This window comes from Rhinoderma darwinii, chromosome 2 (genome assembly GCF_050947455.1).
Source record: "Rhinoderma darwinii isolate aRhiDar2 chromosome 2, aRhiDar2.hap1, whole genome shotgun sequence".
NCBI lineage: Eukaryota > Metazoa > Chordata > Amphibia > Anura > Rhinodermatidae > Rhinoderma > Rhinoderma darwinii.
Window position 1 is genome coordinate 159,945,264 of NC_134688.1, and position 22,910 is coordinate 159,968,173.

At 40.4% G+C, this 22,910-nt stretch overlaps 1 protein-coding gene across 1 annotated transcript in view; it reads right to left on the reverse strand.

Annotated features, from left to right (window-relative positions):
* UGGT2 (UDP-glucose glycoprotein glucosyltransferase 2) overlaps positions 1 to 22,910 on the reverse strand; it is a 382,432-nt gene that overhangs the window by 29,383 nt on the left and 330,139 nt on the right. Inside the window, exons 33-34 of the mRNA XM_075852393.1 lie at positions 12,659 to 12,743; positions 883 to 1,065 (exon numbers count right to left, since the gene is read on the reverse strand). Coding sequence (XP_075708508.1) covers positions 883 to 1,065; positions 12,659 to 12,743 — 268 coding nt within the window. The remainder of the gene's footprint in view (positions 1 to 882; positions 1,066 to 12,658; positions 12,744 to 22,910) is intronic.

The window sequence follows — 22,910 nt, forward strand, 5'->3', positions numbered from 1 at the left end:
CGCCCATTGATTTCAATGGGAGGCGGAGGCGTTTTTTCGTGCGTGGGGAAAAACCATCTCGCGGGAAAAAGAAGGGACATGCCCTCTCTTCGGGCGTTTACGCCTCTGACCTTCCATTTAAATTTTTTGGCCGCGCGCCAAAAACGCAGCGAAAATCAGTGTGCAGGCAGAGCAAACTCTGCCTCAAAATTCCAAACGGAAATTTGAGGCAGATTTTCCGCCTGCAAAGAACTCTGTGTGAACCCAGCCTTATGTGTACTTCAAGATGTTATTACAACACACATTGTAAGTGCAAATAAAAAACTTAAATCAAATTACAAAACAAAATTATTGATCCAGATAGATGGAAAATTCCAGGACATAAAAGGGTTAAAGCAACATTTTCCAAATAAACTATTTTAGGATGTACTTGGATTTTAAACTGTCAATATTCGGATATATGTCTCATCTCTGGGGCCTAGCTTGGATTTGTAAGGATCTGTGAAGCATTCGTTCTTCCGATTTTCTCATTAAACGCAAGCTCAGATTCCTTTCCTTGGGAGCTACAGGCAAGACACAGATCATTTAAACACTGAACATCCGGAACTTATAACAACAAAAGAGAAGGAATGGAAAAAACGCAGCAACGAAAGCCTTCTGCAAGGACATACTGCAAAGACTGGAGAGAGAAGGTAATGAGCTTCTAAAATCCCTCTGGGATTAAAAGAATGTTCACATAATTACCTGAGATGGATTCGCAATCTCACTCTGTTTGCCACTAAGCTTGATATTTGGGTTAAGAATAAAATCGGTTTTCACACTAACTACCGTCGGAGCAAGGCCTGCAAGTTGGCTCCTTATTCTGTTAGAAAGACATGCTTAACTCCACACACAGAACTGTACCTGGTCAGCGTCAACGAAGATTATTTTGTCTACAGCAAGTGGGAATAGAACATCAAGGAAGAGGATTTTGTAACCCCAAATAATCCGCTGCTTCTCAGTCTGTTGGTGTAGCCAGCGAGGCCACTTGTACTGGACTAACTCATACTGAAAGCCATATTCCTGGGCCATGTGTGGTATGATTTCCTACAGACAAAGATTAAGTATAACATTCAGACATATAAATGATATTTCTAATTCACATATGTGTTACTTACCACATAATTGATTTTGTGACAGTGTGAAACATTTTATAGCAGCACAAGAAACTATTATTTATATAAACTACGAAAACCCAATAAATTAATTTAACAAAAAGTCCTTCCAAGACATTACTTACTGAAAAAAAAAAAATACAAAAAACGCAGAAGTTGAATAAATCCTTGACTAGAAGATTTGCCGGCTAGGATTAGTAGTGCTGTTTATTATTGGAAACACAAGGAAATGTGAACAATGGGTCATCAATGGAATGGCTTTTGCTATCGTTATCATTTTGATTAGTTATTTAGAATAATCCGTCTGCTTTTATTATGTGTCTGTATTCTAGGTATTAAAAATGGCAATTTATTCTGTACTTGGATACTCTTTCCACCTTTAACCCCTTAAGGACGCAGCCTTGTTTTGGCCTTAAAAAGGCTCTGTCACCAGATTTTGCAACCCCTATCTGCTATTGCAGCAGATAGGCGCTGCAATGTAGATTACAGTAACGTTTTTATTTTTAAAAAACGAGCATTTTTGGCCAAGTTATGACCATTTTTGTAGTTATGCAAATGAGGCTTGCAAAAGTCCAAGTGGGTGTGTTTAAAAGTAAAAGTCCAAGTGGGCGTGTATTATGTGCGTACATCGGGGCGTTTTTAATACTTTTACTAGCTTGGCATTCTGATGAGAAGTATCATCCACTTCTCTTCAGAACGCCCAGCTTCTGCCAGATCACGCTGTGACGTCACTCACAGGTCCTGCATCGTGTCAGACGAGCGAGGACACATCGGCACCAGAGGCTTCAGTTGATTCTGCAGCATCGGCGTTAGCAGGTAAGTCGATGTAGCTACTTACCTGCAAACGCTGATGCTGCTGCAGAATCAACTGTAGCCTCTGGTGCCGATGTGTCCTCGCTCGTCTGACACGATGCAGGACCTGTGAGTGACGTCACAGCGTGATCTGCCAGAAGCTGGGCGTTCTGAAGAGAAGTGGATGATACTTCTCATCAGAACGCCCAGCTAGTAAAAGTATTAAAAACGCCCCGATGTACGCACATAATACACGCCCACTTGGACTTTTACTTTTAAACACACCCACTTGGACTTTTGCAAGCTTCATTTGCATAACTACAAAAATGGTCATAACTTGGCCAAAAATGCTCGTTTTTAAAAAATAAAAACATTACTGTAATCTACATTGCAGCGCCTATCTGCTGCAATAGCAGATAGTGGTTGCAAAATCTGGTGACAGAGCCTCTTTAAGGCTCAGAGCCCATTTTTCAAATCTGACATATTTCACTTTATGTGGTAATAACGTCGGAATGCTTAAACCTATCCAAGTGATTCTGAGATTGTTTTCTCGTGACACATTGGGCTTTATGTTAGTGGTAAAATTTGGACGATATATTCAGTGTTTATTAGTGAAAATTTGCAAAATTTAGGGAAAATTTATAAAAAATAGCATTTTTCAGAATTTAAATGCATCTGCTTGTAAAACAGACGGTTATTCCACCCAAAATAGTTACTAGTTCACATTTCCCATATGTCTACTTTAGATTGGCATCGTTTTTTGAACATTATTTTATTTTTCTTGGACGTTACAAGGCTTAGAACATAAACAGTAATTTCTCTTTTTTTTAAGAAAATTTAAAAAGCCTTTTTTTTAAGGTACTTCTTCAGTTCTGAAGTGGCTTTGAGGGGCCTATGTATTAGAAACCCTGATAAAACACCCCATTTTAAAAACTAGACCCCTCAAAGTATTCAAAACAGCATTTAGAAAGTTTTTTGAACACTTCAGGCATTTCACAGGAATTAAAGCAAAGTGGAGGTGAAATTTGCAAATTTCATTTTTCTTGCTGAATTTCAATTTTATTCAATTTTTTTTGTGTAACACGGAAGGTTTTACCAGAGAAACACTACTAAATATGTATTGTCCAGATTCTGCAGTTTTTAGAAATGTCCCACATGTGGCTCTAGTGCGCTCGTGGACTGAAACACAAGCCCCAGAAGCAAAGAAGCACCAGGTGCATTTTGAGGCCCCTTTTTTATTAGAATATATTTTAGGCAGCATGCCAGGTTTGAAGAGGTGTTGAGGTGCCAAAACAGTAGGAATCCCCCAACAGTGACCCCATTTTGGAAACTACACCCCTCAAGGAATTAATTTATGGCTGTTGTTATCATTTTGACCACACAGTTTTTTTCACAGCACCTATTTTAATTGGGCTGTGAAATTAAAAAAATGAAATTTTTTCCAATAAGATGTAATTTATGATCAAAATTTCCTATTTTCACGGAGAACAAAATACCCCATTTTGTTGCCCAATTTGTCCTGAGTGCAGCAATACCCCATTTGTGGTGATAAACTGCCGTTTGGGCCCATGGGAGGGCTCAGAAAGAAATGAGCGCTATTTGTTCTTTGGAGTCCAGATTTTGCTGGATTGGCTTTCGGGTACCATGTCGCATTTGCAGAGCCCCAGAGGTATCAAAGCAATGGAAACCCACCAGAAGTGACCCCATTTTGTAAACTACACCCCTCAAGAAATTCATTTATGGGTGTTGTGACCATTTTGACCCCACAGTTTTTTCACAGAACTTATTTGAATTGGGCTGGGAATTAAAACAAAATTATTTTTTCCAATAATATGTAGTTTTGGCTGAAAATTTCTAATTTTCACAAGAAATAAAATACCCCATTCTGTTGCCCAATTTGTCCTGAGTGCAGAAGTACCCCATTTGTGGTGATAAACTGCCATTTGGGCCCATGGGAGGGCTCAGAAGGAAAGGACCACCATTTGACCTACTGGGGATTTTTTTGGTGCAAAGTCATGTATGCAGAAGCCCCTGAGGTACCAGTACAGTTGAAACCCCCAAGAAGTGACCCCGTTTTAAAAACTACACCCTTGAGGTATTCATCTAGAGGTGTAGTGAGCATTTTGACCGGAGACATACACCCCATAAACTGTAATGTGGGTTCTCACGGGTACGTCAATACCCTACATGTGGCTGTAATCAGCTGCCTGGGCACACAGCAGGGCTCAGAGGGGAAAGACGAGGGGGGATAAGCTGTGCGGAGTGCATCAGGGTAAGTAAAACTGGGGTAGATTAAAAATCATGGGATGTATGATACATTTTGAAGCACTCTTTCATACGGAGACTTAGTTTTTCGGGACACGTGTCACATTGATATATTGTGTTCTCCCTTATCCCCCTCTTATAGCAGACTTTGTACCTCTTTTGACTTTTTCCTTTCTTGCCAGTTTGGGAACTTCTCCAGGAAAGTGTTGCCCTGGTACGATGCGTGTGGCCTCGCCTCCAGAAGTACTGGGTGCCCCCCCCCCTTCTTGGTCCATAAAAATTAGTTTCTTGATAACCACCTCTTGAAATTCCAGGAAAGTACAGGCCTGTACATCGATGTAGCACGTACGCGTTGTACAATGCCATCCGTATGATGTGCCCGGCCAGTTTCTTATACCACACCGCATGGCGCTGTAGGGCTTCAGGACTTGATCTGACAAGTCCACCCCTCCCATGTACCTATTGTAGCCCAGGATGCAGTCTGGTTTGGGGGTCTCGGTACTGGTACCTCGTACAGGTACATGGGTACTGGTGTGACATCTCTCTTGTCCTTGTACTTGACACACAATATGTTGCTGCTGAATTGTGCCCTGCTCTCACCCCTTCTGAGCGTTTGCCCTGCAGAGTCTTAGGGAGGCCTCTCAGATTTCTTCTAGTAGTGCCGCATGCCGCAGGACTTCTGGAAGCGAGGCAGTTGAAGAGTGGGACGCTGGTATAAAAATTATCCAGGTAGAGGTGGTAACCCTGGTCCAGCAGTGGGTGCACCAAATACCACACAATTTTTGCATTAACTCCCAGTAAGGGGGGGGGGGCATTCTGGGGGCTGAATACTGGTGTCCTTCCCTTCATATATCCTAAATCTGTAGGTATACCCTGATGCACTCTCGCACAGCTTATACATCTTCACGCCATACCTTGCCCTCTTACCTGGCAGGTACTGGCGGAATTGAACCCTCCCTTTAAAATGTACCAAGGACTCATCAATAGAAATACACTTCTCGGGGGTGTATGCTTGGGAAAACCGGGCACTGAAACGGTCTAATAGGGGTCTCCGTTTATACAAACGGTCAAAACTGGGGTCATCTCGGGGTGGGCACGGCTCATTATCAGTATAATGTAAGAAGCGAAGTATTGCCTAATTTATTTATTTTTTTAGGTTCCAGTTGAGTTCTGAAGTTGCTTTGAGGGGCCCATATATTAGAAACCCTTATCAAACACACCATTTTAGAAACGAGACCCCCTCAAAGTATTCACAACAGCATTTAGAAAGTTTATGAACCCTTTAGGTGTTTCACAGGAATTTAGAGCAAAGTAGAGGTGAAATCTACTTTTTTTTTTTGTCAGAAAATCCTTTTTATACCACTTTTTTTTTATAACACAAAAGGTTTTACCAGAGAAACGCTACTTAATATTTATTGCCCAGATTCTGCAGTTTTGAGAAATATCCCACATGTGGCCCTAGTGCGGTAATGGACTGAAGCACCGGCCTCAGAAGCAAATGAGCACCTAGTGGATTTTGAGCCCTCCTTTTTATTAGGCACCATGTCCGGTTTGAAGAGGTCTTGTGGTGCCGAAACAGTGGGAAAACACCCAAAAGTGACAGCATTTTGGAAACTAGACCCCTTGAGGAATCCATTGTAGCTTTCTTGGGGTGCATGCGACTTTTTTATCAGTTTTTATTCTATTTTTAAGTGGCGTGGTGACTAAAAAACAGCAATTCTACTATTGTTTTTTTATTCTATTTTTTTTACAGCGTGCACCGTGCGCTATAAATGACATTCACTTTATTCTGCGGGGCGATACGATTACGGCGATACCAGATGTTTATAGTTTTTTTTATGTCTTATGGCGTTTGCACAATAAAATACGTTTTGTAAAAAATCATTCACTTTTTGTGTTACCTTATTCTAAGCACCATAACGTTTTTATTTTTCCATCAATAAAGCCGTGCGATGACTTATTTTTTGCATAACGAACTGTAGTTTCGATCAGTACCATTTTTCGGTACATGCAACTTTTTGATCTCTTTTTATTCAATTTTTTGCAAGGTGAAGTGACCAAAGAATTGAGATTCTGGGACGGTTTATTATTATTTTCTTTTACGGCGTTCACCGCACGGGATAAATAATGAAATAATTTTGTCGTTTAGGTCGTTACGGACGCGGCGATACCAATTATGTATAGTTTATTTGTTTGTTTATATATTTTTATTAATAATAAATGACTGATAAGGGAAAAAGGGGGATTTTTACTTTTAATACTTTAAAATCTTTTATTTTCTTATTTTTACACATCTTTTTTTAACTTTTTTACTTTGTCCCACTAGGGGACTTGAGGGCAGGAGGCCCTGATAGCTATTCTAATACACTGCACTACATGCGTAGTGCAGTGTATTAGAACTGTCAGTTACTCACTGACAGCAAGCATAGTGGGTCCTGACATTGTCAGGACCCACTAGGCTTCCGTCTATGGCATAGCCGACCGCCATTGTTTGGTGTCCGGATGCCATAGTCACCATCGCCGGCCGCTATCGTGTAGCAGGCCAGCGATGGCAGCTTAACCCCTAAAAAGCCGTGATCGCTATTGAACACGGCTTTTCAGGGGTTAATCAGCGGGGACACAGCGATCTGTCCCTGCTGTAGGAGCTGCGGCAGTTGCTGTACGAGACAGCAGCTGTCACAGCTCCTGTATGTGTCGGGAGGACGGCCGAAACGGCCGTTACTCCCGCAACGTACTATTCCGTCATGGAGCGCGAACAGGGAGCTTTCCATGACGTAATAGTACGTCACTGAGCGTTAAGGGGTTAATGTGTCCCATAATCTGTACAATTCCATTGAAAAACAAACTGACATTTAGAGGGAAAAATAAAAACAACAAAATTACAATAATGTGGTTGCAGGAGTGTGAACACCCTTTTATAATTGGGGATGTGGGTGCGTTCAGAATTAGCCAATCACATTTAAACTCATGTTAAATAGTAGTCAGTACACAGCTGCCATTATTTATAGTGATCCTGAGTAACCCCATATAAAGTTCAGCTTTTCTATTAAAATTTTCCTGACATTTTCTTTGTTGCATGTGACAGCAAAAGCCATGGTCCGTAAAGAGTTTACAACACATCAAAGCGATCTGATTGTTGAAAGGCATCAGTCAGGAGAAGGGTACCAAAGAATTTCCAAGGCATTAGATATACCATGGAACACAGTGAAGATGGTCATCAAGAAGTGGATTACATTTGGCACAACAGTGACATTACCAAGAACTGGACGTCCCTCAAAACTTGATGAAAAGAGAAGATGAAAATTGGTCCGGGAGTCTACCAAGAGGCCTACAGAAATATTAAAGGTGCTGCAGGACTTTATGGCAGGTACTGGTTGTGTAGTGCACGTGACAACAATCTCCTGTATTCTTCATATGTCTGGGCTGTGGGGTAGGGTGACAAGACAGAAGCCTTTTCTAACAAAGAAAACACCAAAGCCCGGTTATGTTTTGCAAAGACCTACATCAAGTCTGCCAAAAGCATGTGGGAAAACGTGTTATGGTCTGGTGACACCAAGGTTGAACTTTTTGGCCATAATTCCAAAAGGTATGTTTGGTGCAAAGTCAACACTGCACATCACCAAAAGAACACCATACCCACAGTGACGCATGGTGGAGGCAGCATTATGCTTTGGGGCTGTTTTTCTGCAGCTAGAACTGGGGCTTTAGTCAAGGTGTAGGAAATTATGAACAGTTCCAAATATCAGGCAATAATGGAACAAACCTGCAGGCATCTGCTAAAAAGCTTAAGACGAAGAGGAATTTTACCTTTCAGCATGACAACAACCCAAAGCATACCTCCAAATCAACAAAAGAATGCCTTCACCAGAAGAAGATCAAAGTTTTGGAATGGCCCAGACCTGAATCCCATTGAAATTCAGTGAGGTGACCTGAAGAGGGTTGTACACAGGAGATGCCCTCGCAATCTGACAGATTTGGAGCGCTTTTGCAAGGAAGAGTGGGCAACAATTGCCAAGTCAAGATGTGCCATGCTGATAGACTTCTACCCAAAAAGACTGAATGCTGTCAAAGTCAAAGGGTAATTCAACAAAGAATTAGTTTAAGAGTGTGCATATTAATGCAACCACATTATTTTTGTTCTTTATTTTTATTTTTCCACCCTAAAAGATTTCAGTTTGTTTTTCAATACAATCGTACAGATTATAGGTGACATTAAAGGTGGAAAAAGTTCTGAAATGATTCATCTTGGACTAATTTTGTAACATGACAAAAACCTGTCATTTTAACAGGGGCGTGTATACTTTTTATATCCACTGTGTACATGCCTACACTTTAACCCCTTGCGTACCTTCGACGTAATAGTACGTCGCTGGCCGCTTATTCCAGCGTACCTTCGACGTACTATTACGGTGCAGGAATAAACTGTCACTATGTGAAATCACATAGTGACAGAACAGCGGCGGCAGCTGTCATTGACAGCTAACCGTCTCTGCTACCGGCCTGGGGACCAATTAGCAGTCCCCAATGCCGGCGATTGCTGTGATTGGTCAGTCTCTGAAGACTGACCAATCACAGCCGTCTGTGACGTCGTCTGCAGGAGAAAGCTCCTGTCACTTTCTCTGATCTCCTCACTTCTGTGAGATACGTGAGGAGATCAGAGAAAGCGGTGTAAAAAAAAACCACTATTTTTATTAACCCCTTCCCGAAAATGGGCGTATAGTAACGCCCTGAGGATGAAGCGGGCACAGGAGCTGTGCTCGCTCCATCTTCATCGGATGTCGGCTGTAATATACAGCCGACATCCCACTGCAACTACAGCGATCACTGTCCTCTCCGATCGCTGTAGTTTAACCCCTTAAATGCCGCTGTCAATAGCGACAGCGGCATTTAAGTGATTGATACAGAGGGAGGGGGCTCCCTCTGCACCCCATTGCCCCCCCCTGCGAAAAATTGCGGGGTTCTGATGGTTGCAATGGCAACCAGGAAGCCTAGCAGCGGCTTCCTGGTTGCCAGGTACGGGAGCCTATTAGGTCCTGCCCAAGGCAGGACGTAATAGGCTTAACTGTCAGTTGTAAAGTGACAGTTACAATACACTGCACTACACAAGTACATACAGAAGTAGTGCAGTGTATTGTACAGGGGATCAGAAGATCAGATCTTCCAGTCCCCTAGTATGTGTAAAATAAAAAGTGAAAAAAAAGTAAAAAAAATGTTTTAGATAAATAAATAAATACAAGTTTACCGTAATAAAAACAATAATCGCCTTGTTTCCCTGATCAAGCCCTTTATAATTAGAAAAAAAATGAAAAAAAAGACAAAAACTAGACATAATAGGTATCGCCGCGTTCGTATCGGCCTGACCTAAAAAATTATCATATTATTGATCCCGCACGGTGAACACCGTAAAAAAAATACCATAAAAAAACAATGGCAGAATTTCCTTTTTTGGTCACGTTGTTTCCAAAAAAATGGAATAAAAAGTGATCAAAAAGTCGCGCGTAGCCAAACATGGTACCAATAAAAACGACAGTGTGTCACGCAAAAAATGTGTGTACTCCGCACAGATTATATATGCCCCCACATTATAAACTGAAACACCAGTAAAACACTAAACAAAACTACTACCAAGCAAAATCTGCGCTCCAAAAGCCAAATGGCGCTCCTTCTGGGCCTGGCAGTGTGCCCAAACAGCGGTTTATGACCACATATGGGGTATTACCGTACTCTGGAGAACCGCTTAACAATTTATGGGGCGTATGTCTCCAGTGGTACAAGCTGGGCCCAACGCATTGGGCACTGAAATAGAATATATGTGGAAAATGTCAATTTTCAATCTGCAACATCCACTGTGCACTAATTTCTGCAAAACATTTGGGGGTCAAAATGCTCACTACACTTCTAGATGAATTCCTTGAGGGGTGTAGTTTCCTAAATGGGGTCACTTCTCGGGAGTTTTCACTGTACTGGTACCTCAGCGCAATGCAACATGGCGTCAAAAACAAATTTTGTAAAATCTCCACTCCAAAAACAAAATTGCACTTTTTCCGTTTAGACCCTTGCCGTATGTCCAAATAGCCGTTTACAACCACATATGGGGTATTTCCGTAATCAGGAGAAATTGCTTTACAAATGTTGAGGTGATTTTTTCTCCTTTATTCCTTATAAAAATTAGAAAATTCTGTGTTTTTTCCAAAAAAAAGTCTCTTTTCATCTTCACAGACTAATTCCAATAAATTCAGCAAAAAACCTGTGGGGTCAAAATGATAACTATACCACTAGAAAAATTCCTTGAGGGGTACAGTTTCCAAAATGGGGTCACTTTTGGGGGGATTCCACTGTTTAGGTCCCTCCAGGGCGTTGCAAACGTGACACGGCACTGAAAACCATTCCAGTAAAATCAGAGCTCCAAAATCCAAATGGGGGTCCTTCCCTTCTGAGCCCTGCTGTGGGTCCAAACAGCAGTTTATTACCACATATGGGGTATTTCCGTAATCGCGAGAAATTGCTTTACAAATGTTGGGGTGCTTTCTCTCCTTTATTTCTTGCAAAAATTAGAAATTTTTACGTTTTTCCAGAAAAAAAGTAGATTTTCATTTTCACAGACTAACTCCAGAAAATATAGCAAAATACCTGTGGGGTCAAAATGCTAACTATACCCCTAGATAAATTCCCTGAGGGGTGTAGTTTAAAAAATGGGCGTCACTTTTGGGGGTTTCCACTGTTTTGGCACCACAAGACCTCTTCAAACCTGACATGGTGCCTAAAATATATTCTGAAAAAAGGAGGCCCCAAAATCCAAGAGGTGCTCCTTTGCTTCTGAGGCCTGTGTTTCAGTCCATTAGCGCACTAGGGCCACATGTGGGATATTTCTAAAAACTGCAGAACCTGGGCAATAAATATTGAGTTGCGTTTCTCAGGTAAAACCTTCTGTGGTACAGAAGAAAATGTATTACATATGAATTTTGTAAAAAAAAATGAAATTTGAAAATTTCAGCTCTACTTTCCTTCAATTCCTGTAAAACGCCTAAAGGGTTGAAACACTTTCTGAATGCTGTTTTGGATACTTTGAGGGGTGCAGTTTTCAAAATGGGGTGTTTTATGGGGGTTTCTAATATATAGGGCACTCAAAACCACTTCAGAACTGAACTCGTCCCTGAAAAAAATCGCTTTTTGACATTTTCTTAAAAATATGAGAAATTGCTGCTAAAGTTCTAAGCCCTGTAACGTCCTCGAAAAATAAAAGGATGTTCAAAAAACGATGCAAACATAAAGTAGACATATGGGAGATGTTAATTGGTAACTATTTTGTGTGGTATTACCATCTGTTTTACAAGCAGATGCATTAAAAATTGGAAAAATCATAATTTCTTCATATTTTCGCTAAATGTTGGTGTTTTTCACAAATAAGCAATGAATTTATCGACCAAATTTTTGCACTAAAGTAAAGTACAATATGTCACGAGAAAACAATCTCAGAATTGGATAGGTAAAAGCATTCCGGAGTTATTACCACATAAAGTGATACATGTCAGATTTGAAAAAATGGGTCTGGTCCTCAAGGCCAAAATGAGCTGGGTACTCAAGGGGTTAAGTGTGACAAAATAGCCACTTTGTGGAGGGGGGGGCGGGTCCTGGTATAGATTTTGCATCAGGGCCCAGGAACTTCAGCCTATGTCCTCTGTCTGAGTGTCTAAAACACCACAACAATAAAACATAGTAAACTAAACTTCCTAAAGAGAGTATATGTCCTAATTTTTTATTTCAACAAGCCATTAGATTAAAATGTTAACAGGCTCATAGATGCTATACAACTACTTATCTTTTTATGGGATTATAGACACGAGATGTTCATATCCAGCAAATTACAGAAAAACTTGACAACTCTTTGGTGCTGAATTAAAAAGTCTGTGGCCCTTTGTTAAGGATAATTAAATGAATATCATGTTCTCTTATTCTTAAAGATGAATACAAAACAAGAAACATTAATACAGCTCAGACTCAAGATTACTTAGCGCCAATTAAATAAAATCTCAAACTGTCCAATTAATAATTTTGAAAAGGCACAGTGACCCATAGCACAGACATTCCATGAAATCAAATACATAATACACAGACATTGACACACTTTAAATTATAAGCAACACATATTAAAGCCTAAATTATTGTACTACTAATTGGCCTAATATAAAAATACATAAACTATATTGAACATTTGAATAGGTGAATCACAAGCTGAGTCACTGCTCAGAGGAGAAAAACTCAGCTGGACGCGGCATTTACCCATTACATGATTATGGCATAAATCAATAAAATTGGACTTTTACCAAAATCCTATGTAATCCCATCACTAGTGAGCACTCTTCTCTGAGAGAATCAGCAACATTATGTGGACCACAGACCAAATTTTAAACTTTATTTAATGCTATATTACAGCAATAATATAAGAACCAGTAAGCACATATACTTACCGTAAACCGTGGAGAAAGATAGTTCTTTAAAAACCAAAACTTGACTGGTGTTTTTGTATGTCGAAGAACGGAAAGCATCATAATTCTATAAAAAAGCAGGAAATTTTGTTCCATGAAATAAAATTAAGTTGTAAAAGTTATTCGCTTTAAAATATACTCGCACGCACGCACGCACGCACGCGCACACACACACACACACACACACACACACACACACACACACACACAGTTGATTTATATTGAAGACATGAAAACTTTGAAGGAACACACATGGAGTTAAGTGGTAAACAAAAAAAGTGTTGAACAGACCAGAATTTGTTTTTTTATTTTAGATTCTTCAAAGTAGCCCCCTTTTGGTTTGATAGATCCTTTGCACACTCTTAAGGGTAGTATATTTCAGTGAAATATATAAATAAAACTGGATATTTTTTGGAGAGCGCTACTTGATATGAAGAAAAGGCAGATGAGTAATCATGAGTTGATTTATTATGCAACGCGTTTCAACGCAGGACATGCGTCTTCGTCAGGCAAAGAAATCGGTAACCGATTTCTTACCGATTTCTTTGCCTGACGAAGACGCATGTCCTGCGTTGAAACGCGTTGCATAATAAATCAACTCATGATTACTCATCTGCCTTTTCTTCATATCAAGTAGCGCTCTCCAAAAAATATCCAGTTTTATTTATATATTTCACTGAAATATACTACCCTTACTCTCCTGCGGCTCAATCACATTGATGCCGGTACCTGGATACGGAAAGCTGCAACCTGGCTTCATCTAACGGACTTTTACATTAAGCTGTACCTGCCAGTACTAGCTTTTATGGTTTATCTTGCACCATGTGGCGCTGTGTACGTTTTTCTCTCTTCAGATATTTGCACACTCTTGGCATTTCTCAATCAGCTATTCAAATCTGGAATGATTTTCAATTAACAGGTATGCCTTGTCAGGAGTTAACTTGTTGAATTTCTTGACTTCATAATGTGAATGAGACCATCAGTTGTGTTGTGAAGAGGTAGGACTGGTACAAACTTCCATACAGTGTTTAGCCCTATTCAACTACTGTTCTAATACACATTATGGCAAGAACCACTCAACTAAGTAAAGAGAAATGACAGACCATCAGTACTTTAACCCCTTAACGCACCAGGACGCACCGGTACGTCCTGCATTGAAGTGCTTTAAGGCACAGGGACGTACCGGTGCGTCCTGGCTAAAAACGGTCACCCTGTCAAATGACAAGGTGACAGAACTGTGCCGTCAACTGTTTATGACAGTTGACCGGCACAGTAAGACGGCAGGGGACCATTCACAGCGGTCTCCTGCCGGCGATCGCTGTCATTGGTCAGTCAAAGCAGACTGACCAATCACAGCTCCATGACGTAAGGTATGTGATGGCGCTGGCTCAGCTTGAGCCAGCGCTATCACCGCCGGTAATCAGATGTCCGGCACCCCTCTGTAACGGCCAGGACCGGAGCTAGGCTCCGATCCGGCCGATTAACCCCTTCGATGCATCGATCAACGCGATTGATGCATCGAAGTGTCTTGTAGCCTGTCGGCAACAACGATGGTTGCCATGGGCGCGGGTGTCAGCTGTTTGTCACAGCTGACATCGTGCTCTAACCGCCAGGACCGGAGCTAGGCTCTGATCCGGCCGATTAACCCCTTAGATGCAGCTATCGCTGCATCTAAGTGATTAGACCGCACGCAATGGTTGCTAATGACAACCATCGGCACACGCGGGTGTTCCGATGGTTGCTATGGCAACCATAGCCTAACAATCGCTTCCTAGTACGGAAGCCTATTAGGCCCCGCCGGGAGGCGAAGCCTAATAGGCTTGCTGTCAGTGAATAGCTGACAGCTCTAATACACTGCACTATGTAGGTAGTGCAGTGTATTAGAATAGCGATCAGGGCTTCATGCCTTCAAGTTCCCTAGTGGGACACAAAAAAAAGGTAAAACAAGTTAATAAAAATGTTGTAAAAAAGTTTAAAAAAAATAAGTTCCATGAAAAAAATAAAGTTGCAAAAAAGACTAACAGCCTTTTTTCCTATAATAAGTCTTTTATTATAGGAAAAACATAAAAACATAAAAAAAAGTACACATATGTGGTATCACCGCGTCCGTAACGACCCAAACTATAAAAATATCACGCTATTTTACCCGTACGGTGAACACCGTAATTTTTTTTTATAAAAAACGATTCCAGAATCGCTGTTTGTTAGTCACTACCCCTCGCAAAACAGAATAAAAAAAAAGGGATCTAAAAGTTGCATGTACCCCAAAATGATACCAATAAAAACTGAAGCCCGTCCCGCAAAAAACAAGCCCTCCCGCAGCTTTTTTGACGGAAAAATAAAAAAGTTATGGCTCTCAGAATCTGGTGACACAAAAAATAAATTTGAAACAAGTGATTTTATTGTGCAGACGCTGCAAAGCATAAGAGAAACGATATACATCTGGTATCGCCGTAATCGTACCGACCCGCAGAATTAAGTAAAATTGTCATTAATAGCGCATGGCGAACGCCGTAAATTTTTTTTTATAAAAATCATCAGAATTGCAGGTTTATGGTCACCTTGCTTGCCAAAAAAATTAAATACAAAGTGATCAAAAAAATAGCATGTACCCCAAAATGGTACCAATGAAAACTACAGATTGTCCCGCAACAAATAAGCCCTCACACGGCTCCGGTGGAGAAAAAAAAAAAGTTCTGGCTCTCAGAATATGGCGATGCAAAATGTGTAGAGTGTCCAAAAGCAGATAAGATCTGGCACCATTTATCAGTGCGACACTGGCCACATATCCGCGGATTATTATTTATTTACCCCATTATTATACCCTCTTATTATGCCCCTGATGTTCTCCACACAGATTACATATGTCCCCACATTATAAACTGAAATACCAGCAAAACCCCAAACAAAACTACCACTAAGCAAAATCCACGCTCCAAAAGCCAAATGGCGCTTCTCCCTACTGAGCCCCACAGCGTGCCCAACGGGCAGTTTACGTCCACATATATGGCATCGCCATACCCGGGAGAACCCGCTTAACAGTTTGAGGTATTTGTCTTCAGTGGCATGAACTGGGCACAAAATATTGTGCACTAAAATGGCATATACCTGTGGAAATTTGCAATTTTCACTTTGCACCATCCACTGAGCATTCATTTATTATAGAAAAAAAAAACCCTGTGTGGTCAAAATGCTCACTACACCCGTTAATAAAATGCCTTCAGGGGTGCAGTTTCCAAAATGGGGGTCACTACTTGGGGGTTTGTTTTACTATTTGACCCCAGAGCCCTGCCGTTGTGGGCTAATGCTGCGAAAATCACCAAAATAGGTCTCACATGCGCCTTTCACACCTAAGCCCTGTCATATATCCAGGCAAATGATAAATGCCTTGAGGGGTGTAGTTTACAAAATGGGGTCACTTCTCAGGGTTTTACACTCTACTCTGGTACCTAAGGGAGCTCTGCAAATGCGACATGGCGCCCCTACACCAGTCCAGCAAAATCGGTGCTCTAAAAGCCACATGGCACTCCTTCCATTTTGAGCTCTGCCATGTGCCCAAACAGCAGTTTAGGGCCACACATGGGGTATTGCCGTACTCGGGAGAAATTGGGTAACAAATTATGGGTGCAAAACTACATATTTTTTGGGGAAAAAAAAAACTCTTTCATTTTCACTGCCTCATTCTAATACAATCTATGAAACACCTGTGGGATCAAAATGCTCAGTACACCCCTAGATGATTACCCTGAGGGGTATAGTTTCCAAAATTGAGTCACATCTCAGGGGTTTCTACTGTACGGGTACCTCAGGGGCTCTGCAAATGCGACATGGCGCCCAAAAAACAATCAACCAAAATCTACATGCCAAGTAGCACTCCTGCCATTCTGAGCCCTGTGGTGTATCCAAGCAGCAGTTTATGACCACATGTGGGGTATTGCCGTACTCGGGAGAAATTGGTTTACAATTGTTGGGGCGCTTTTTCTCCTTTATTGCTTGTGAAAATGAAAAAAATTCAACATTTTAGTGGAAAGAATGTAGATTTTCATTTTCACTGCATAATTCCAATAATTCAGCAAAAAAACTGTGGGGTCAAAATGCTCACTATACTGCTAGATAAATTCCACGAGGGGTATAGTTTCCCAAATGGGGTCACTTTTGCTGAGTTTGCACTATTTTGGCCCCTCAGTGGCTTTGCAAATGTGACATGGGGCCGCAAACCATTCCAGCAAAACTCGAGCTCCAAAAGTCAAATGGCGCTCCGTCCTTTCTAACTTCCGCCATGTGTCCAAACAGCAGTTTATTACCACATATGGGGTATTGCTGTGCTCAGAAGAGTTTGCTTTACAAATATTGGGGTGTTTTTTTTCCTTTATCTATTGTAAAAATGAAAAAATCTGAGCTAAAACGACATTTTATTAGAAAAAAATTTAGATTTTCAATTTCACGGCATAATTCCCATAAGTTCAGCAAAAACCGTGTAGGGTCAAAATGCTAACTATACCCCTAGAAAAATTCCTTGAGGGGTGTAGTTTCCACAATGGGGTCACTATTGGGGAGTTTCCACTGTGATGGTCCCTCCAGGGCTTTGCAAACACGACATGGCACCGAAAACCAATGCAGCAAAATCTGCGCTCCAAAATCCAAATGGCCCTCGTTCCCTTCTGAGCCCTGCCGTGGGTCCAAACAGCAGTTTATTACCACATATAAGGTATTGCCGTAATCGGGAGACATTGCTTTACAAGTGTTGGGGTGCTTTTTCTCCTTTATTCCTTGTAAAATCTAAAACATCGTATGTTTTTTCAGAAAAAAAGTAGATTTTCATTTTCACAGACCAGTTCCAATAAATTTAGCAAAAAACCTGTGGGCTAAAAATGCTAACTATACCTCTTGAAAAATTCCTTGAGGGGTGTAGTTTCCAAAATGGGGTCACTTTTGGGGGGTTTCCACTGTTTTGGCACCACAAGACCTCTTCAAACCTGACATGGTGCCTAAAATATATTCTAATAAAATAGAGGCCCCAAAATCCACCAGGTGCTCCTTTGCTTCTGAGGCCGGTATTTCAGTCCATTACCACACTAGGGCCACATGTGGGATATTTCTAAAAATTGCAGAATCTGGGCAATAAATATTGAGTTGCATTTCTTGGGTAAAACCTTCTGTGTTACAGAAAAAACTGTATTACAAATTAATTTAGTAAAAAAAAATTTAAATTTGTAAATTTCACCTCTACTTTGCTTTACTTCCTGTGAAATGCCTAAAGGGTTAAAAAAAATTCTGAATGTGGTTTTGAATACTTTGAGGGGTGCAGTTTTTAAAATGGGGTGTTTTATAGGGGGTTTCTAATATATAAGGCCCTCAAAGCCACTTCAGAACTGAACTGGTCCCTGAAAAAATAGCCTTTTGAAATTTTCTTGAAAATGCGAGAAATTGCAGCTAAAGTTCTAAGCCTTGTGAGATCCTAGAAAAATAAAAGCACGTTCAAAAAACGATGCAAACATAAAGTAGACATATGGGAAATGTTAACTAGTAAATATTTTGTGTGGTATTACGATGTGTTTTACAAGCAGATACATTACAATTTAGAAAAATGCAGATTTTTGCAAATTTTCTCTACATTTTGGTGTTTTTTACAAATAAATATTGAATTTAACGACGAAATTTCTTCAGTATCATAAAGTACAACATGTCACGAGAAAACAATCTCAGAATCGCTTGGATAGGCAAAAGCATTCCGGAGTTATTACCACATAAAGTGACACGTCAGATTTGCAAAAATCGGCTGTGTCCTGAAGGCCAAAACAGGCTGTGTCCTTAAGGGGTTAAGACATGAAGGTCAGTCAATCTGGAAAATTTCAATAACTTTGAAGGTATCTTCAAGTGCAGTCATGATAGTGTGAAGGATGATTTATTTGCTTATATTCTCTGTATGAAATTACATTGTGAATTATCAAGCAGGATACCGAATTACTAAGATATGTAATATGTGAAAGTGATGATAATGTTTAAATGATTTAGTTTCGTGCAGCAGCCATCTTGTCTGGAGTTCCCATCTTGGTTTTATTGTAGTGAATAGAAAAGTCATTGTTCCGTTAATACAAGTAATGTTGATTTCGTATGTTTTATCTTTGACCTTGGTTCCCATGCGAAGTTGGTAGAGAATGGACAGGGAGGGAGATGGGAGGGTGGCAAGTATGCGTGAAGGAAGGTCTCTCCCCCATCTCCACGAGAACATTCTGTCCAAAAGAGATAAGGCCTGCAAAACCTAATGTGTAAAGAATTATAATGATGTATCTGGGATGTATTTTATTGTATGCTTTTTACTGAATAACAAATATTGTTACATTGTCTCTGATTGGTTTACCTCAAGCCTACACCCCTTCTGAATTTCAGTTTAACAGTTTGAGTTTGGTAATAAATCCTTCAGAGGAGCATTTTGAACATTTCAGCGTGTCTGTGTGTTTTCTTCTCCTCTCTCGATATATATCGGTGAAATTTCCTAATTAGGATACTGACTAATGGGGTCTGGCCTTGAGAGTCTGTTTGGACTCGTATAAATTTCAGTCTAATATATTTTGAGCGATGGATTTCCACGACAATAGCAATCAAACGTTATGATGAAAACTGGCTCTCATGAGGACCGCCCAAGGAAAGGAAGATCATTTACCAGACACGTCTCAATATCAAGTGTTCAGAGGAGACTGCAAGACTCAGGTCTTTATTGTCTAATTGCTGCAAAGTAGCCACTATTGAGGAACAAGAGAAAGAAGAAGAGAATTGCTTGGGCCAAGAAACACAAGGAATGGATATTAGACCAGTGGAAATCTGTACTTTGGTCTGATGAGTTATAATTTGTTGGTGATTTTTTCAAAATGTTAGGGAACACTTAACCAGCATGGCTACTACAGCATTCGGCACAGAGATGCCATGCCATTGGGGTTCGCGCTTAGGGTGTCCATCATTTGTTTCTCAACAGTACAATGACCCTAAACACACCTCCAGGCTACATAATGACTCTTTGACCAAGAAGGACAGTGATGGAGTGCTGTGATAGATGACATGGCCTTCACAATCACCCAACCTAAACCCAATTGAGATGGTTTGGGATGAGTTGGATGGCAGAGTGAAGGAAAACAGCCAACAAGTGCTCAACACCTCTGGGAACTCCTTCAAGACTATTGGCAAAACATTCTAGGTGACTACTTCATCAAGCGGATTAAGAATGCCAAGAGTATTCATAGTGCACTCAAAGAAAAAGGGGGCTACTTTGTAGAATCTAAAATATAAAACATATTCTGGTTTGTTGAACACTTTTTTGTTAACTACTTAACCCTTTCCCGTCACAGACATTTTTTGGATTTTCGTTTTAATTTTTTCCTCTCCACCTTCCAAAAGCCATAACTTTTTTACGTTGATAAAACATTATGAGGGCCTGTTTTATTGCGGGATGAGTTGTAGTTTTTTACAGCAGCATTTATTGTACAATATAATGAATTTGGAAACTGGGAAAAAATTATTTGTGGGGTGCAATAGGAAAAACACAGCGATTACTCAATATTTTTAAGGGTTTCGTTTTTCCCAGTATGGTAAAAATGGCATGTTAACTTTATTCTACTGGTCAATAAGATTACGAGATACCAAATATATATATATTTTTTATATTTGACTACATTTACAAGGAAGAAACGAATTGTTAAAAATAAAGTTTGTGTTTTGTCGCCATATTCTGAGAGCTATAACTTTTTTATTTTTCCGTCGATTGAGCGGTATGAGGGCTTATATTTTTGGAGGGCGAGTTGTAGTTTCTATTTGTACTATTTTGAGCTACATGAGACTTTTTGATTACTTTATTTTATTTTTTGTGGGCTATGAAGTAATTAAAAAGCAGCAATTCTGTCATTTTTACTTTTAACAACGTTCACTGTGCGGGTTAAATAAGGTTATATTGTGGTAGTTCAGACTTTTACAGACACGTCGATACCAATTTTGTTTATTTTTTACATCACTTTAGAGGAAAAATGGGAGAAGTTTTTTTTTTTACTTTTAATATATATACTGTATATATTTTTTACCCTACTAAAAAACTGTGTTGAACTTTTTTTTTTTACATACAGGTTTAGTCCCCCTAGGCGACTTGAACCAGCAATATCGCTTGTACAATACACTGCAATAATAATGTATTGCAGTATGTTGTCATTTTAGAGGCAGGGCTTAACAGGAGATGAAAAAAGGCAGCCCTATGGACAACAGTACATTTTAGAATGATTTTGTTTAAATGGGTTTTCCCAGAACGTTATGGCATACCACTAGAATGACAGGGCCACAGCACCGGTTTAGTGCTGCGGTCCTGTAAAAGTTTTTCCTTGCACAGTGAACTTCCCGGCCACTGGCTGTGCAGGGAACTGTAGCACAATTCCATGAAATGCAGCTAAATTAGCGCTGCAGCCACTCAAGACTCAGGACCAGGGGGGTCCTGGAATTCAGACCACCACCGATGAGAAAGTGATGGATTTTCTGGAATAGGAAAAATCCCTTTAAAGTGGTTTTCTAGTTTTAGTTGAATAAAGCTTATTCATCATATAATAAAAAGTTATGCAACTTTCTGATATACAATGGGGAACATATATCAGATGAAATGAGGCAGAAATTGGACGCAATATGCGTTGGACAAATTATGCGTACTTTGTATGTTGGGGAGGGGGTTGATTTGGGGCAAACTTTTCAACAATTAGAGATGGAGTGGTGAGTTTAGAGCCCAAAGAACAGAGCCACAAAGGGTGACCAGAGAAGAGCCACTCAAGGCAGAGAGAACAGAACTATACAGCAAACATACAAAAGAGCCGTACTGGGCCTGAATAGTGGTGCCACATAAAGTCTAGATAGGAACCGATGCAGTGGCCATATAATGGTGCCATACAGTTCCAGGTTCCCACACTTTTGCGCCAAGTAACTCCTACAAGCAATCCTACACAGTAATAAGAATAACTACTACCTCTCATTAAAACTCCTCTGGACTATTTAAAAGTTCTTTTTCACCAAAAAAGTCTGGTCACTCTTTTACCCAGCAACATATTTGTATGCGTTTGACAATTTTATCATTGCATATTTACTTTTGGGTTAGGCTTTGTTCACATCTGCGTTGGGGTCCCGTTCTGACGTTCCGTCTGAGCTTTCCGTCAGAACGGGACACTGAACAGACACAAACTGACCATCACCACTGATTTCAATGGTGACGGATTCGGTGCCCATGATTTCTGTTTGTCTATGTTGTGCACCGGACCGATCGTTTTGCCAGATGCAATAGCGTAGTCGACTACACTATTTCTTCTGGCAAAACTACAGGTTTCCGTACTTATACAGAGGGTAATTGCTGTTACTGAGTGAAACTTATCTTAGTCTAAGGAGAAGGACCTACTTCCACCCATAACTAATATTGTGGAGAAGGCCAAAAGCTAGTCCAGGTGTATCACAGAGAACAGAATTCTGAATATTTAACAGTCTCAGAGGCAATCATGACTTCTTTTATCATGATATTATGAAGTTCCTCTGCCCAGTTGGTGCGAAAGGGAGTACGATCAGATTCCCAGAATCTAGACACAACATTGCATAGAGGTCACAAATTTCCTTTAGACCTTTTTCATAAGTGATATAGTATAGGACCCAGGAGTATGAAGAGAAGCAAGATCTCCCTTGTAATTCGTGCCTCTTTCCCGTATAAAGCTTAGTTATAACTTCCCATAGGAATTTAACTGTGGGACAACTCCACCAAGTGTGTTCCATCAGGGCCCTATCCAACTTACATCTCCAGCAAATGTCTGAGTGTGGAGGGAACATACTTTTAAGTCTCACTGGAGCCCTGTACCATCTGGAGAAAATTGTTCTCTTGTATCTTACAAGACAATGAAAGTTTATGTGCAAGTTGAAAACCCTTCCAGTCGTCACTCCCTGCAGTAATAAACTGTAAAGCACAGAAAAAAAGTGGGATGGTAATTTAGAATAAACACATAAATATTTAAAATGGAAACCTCAAGGCCACGGGATATCTGAAATTGCTACATGATGATGTGTTTCCCTCTTTATGCACTGAAGCTGGCATGTTCCCTGAGTTTTTCCAGCAAGATGGTGCACCACCACATTATGGGTGTCAGGTCCGAGCATTCCTAGATGAACAGTTTCCTGGAAAGTGGATTGGTCGTCGTGGGCCAGTTGAATGGCCCCCTAGGTCTCCCGATCTGAC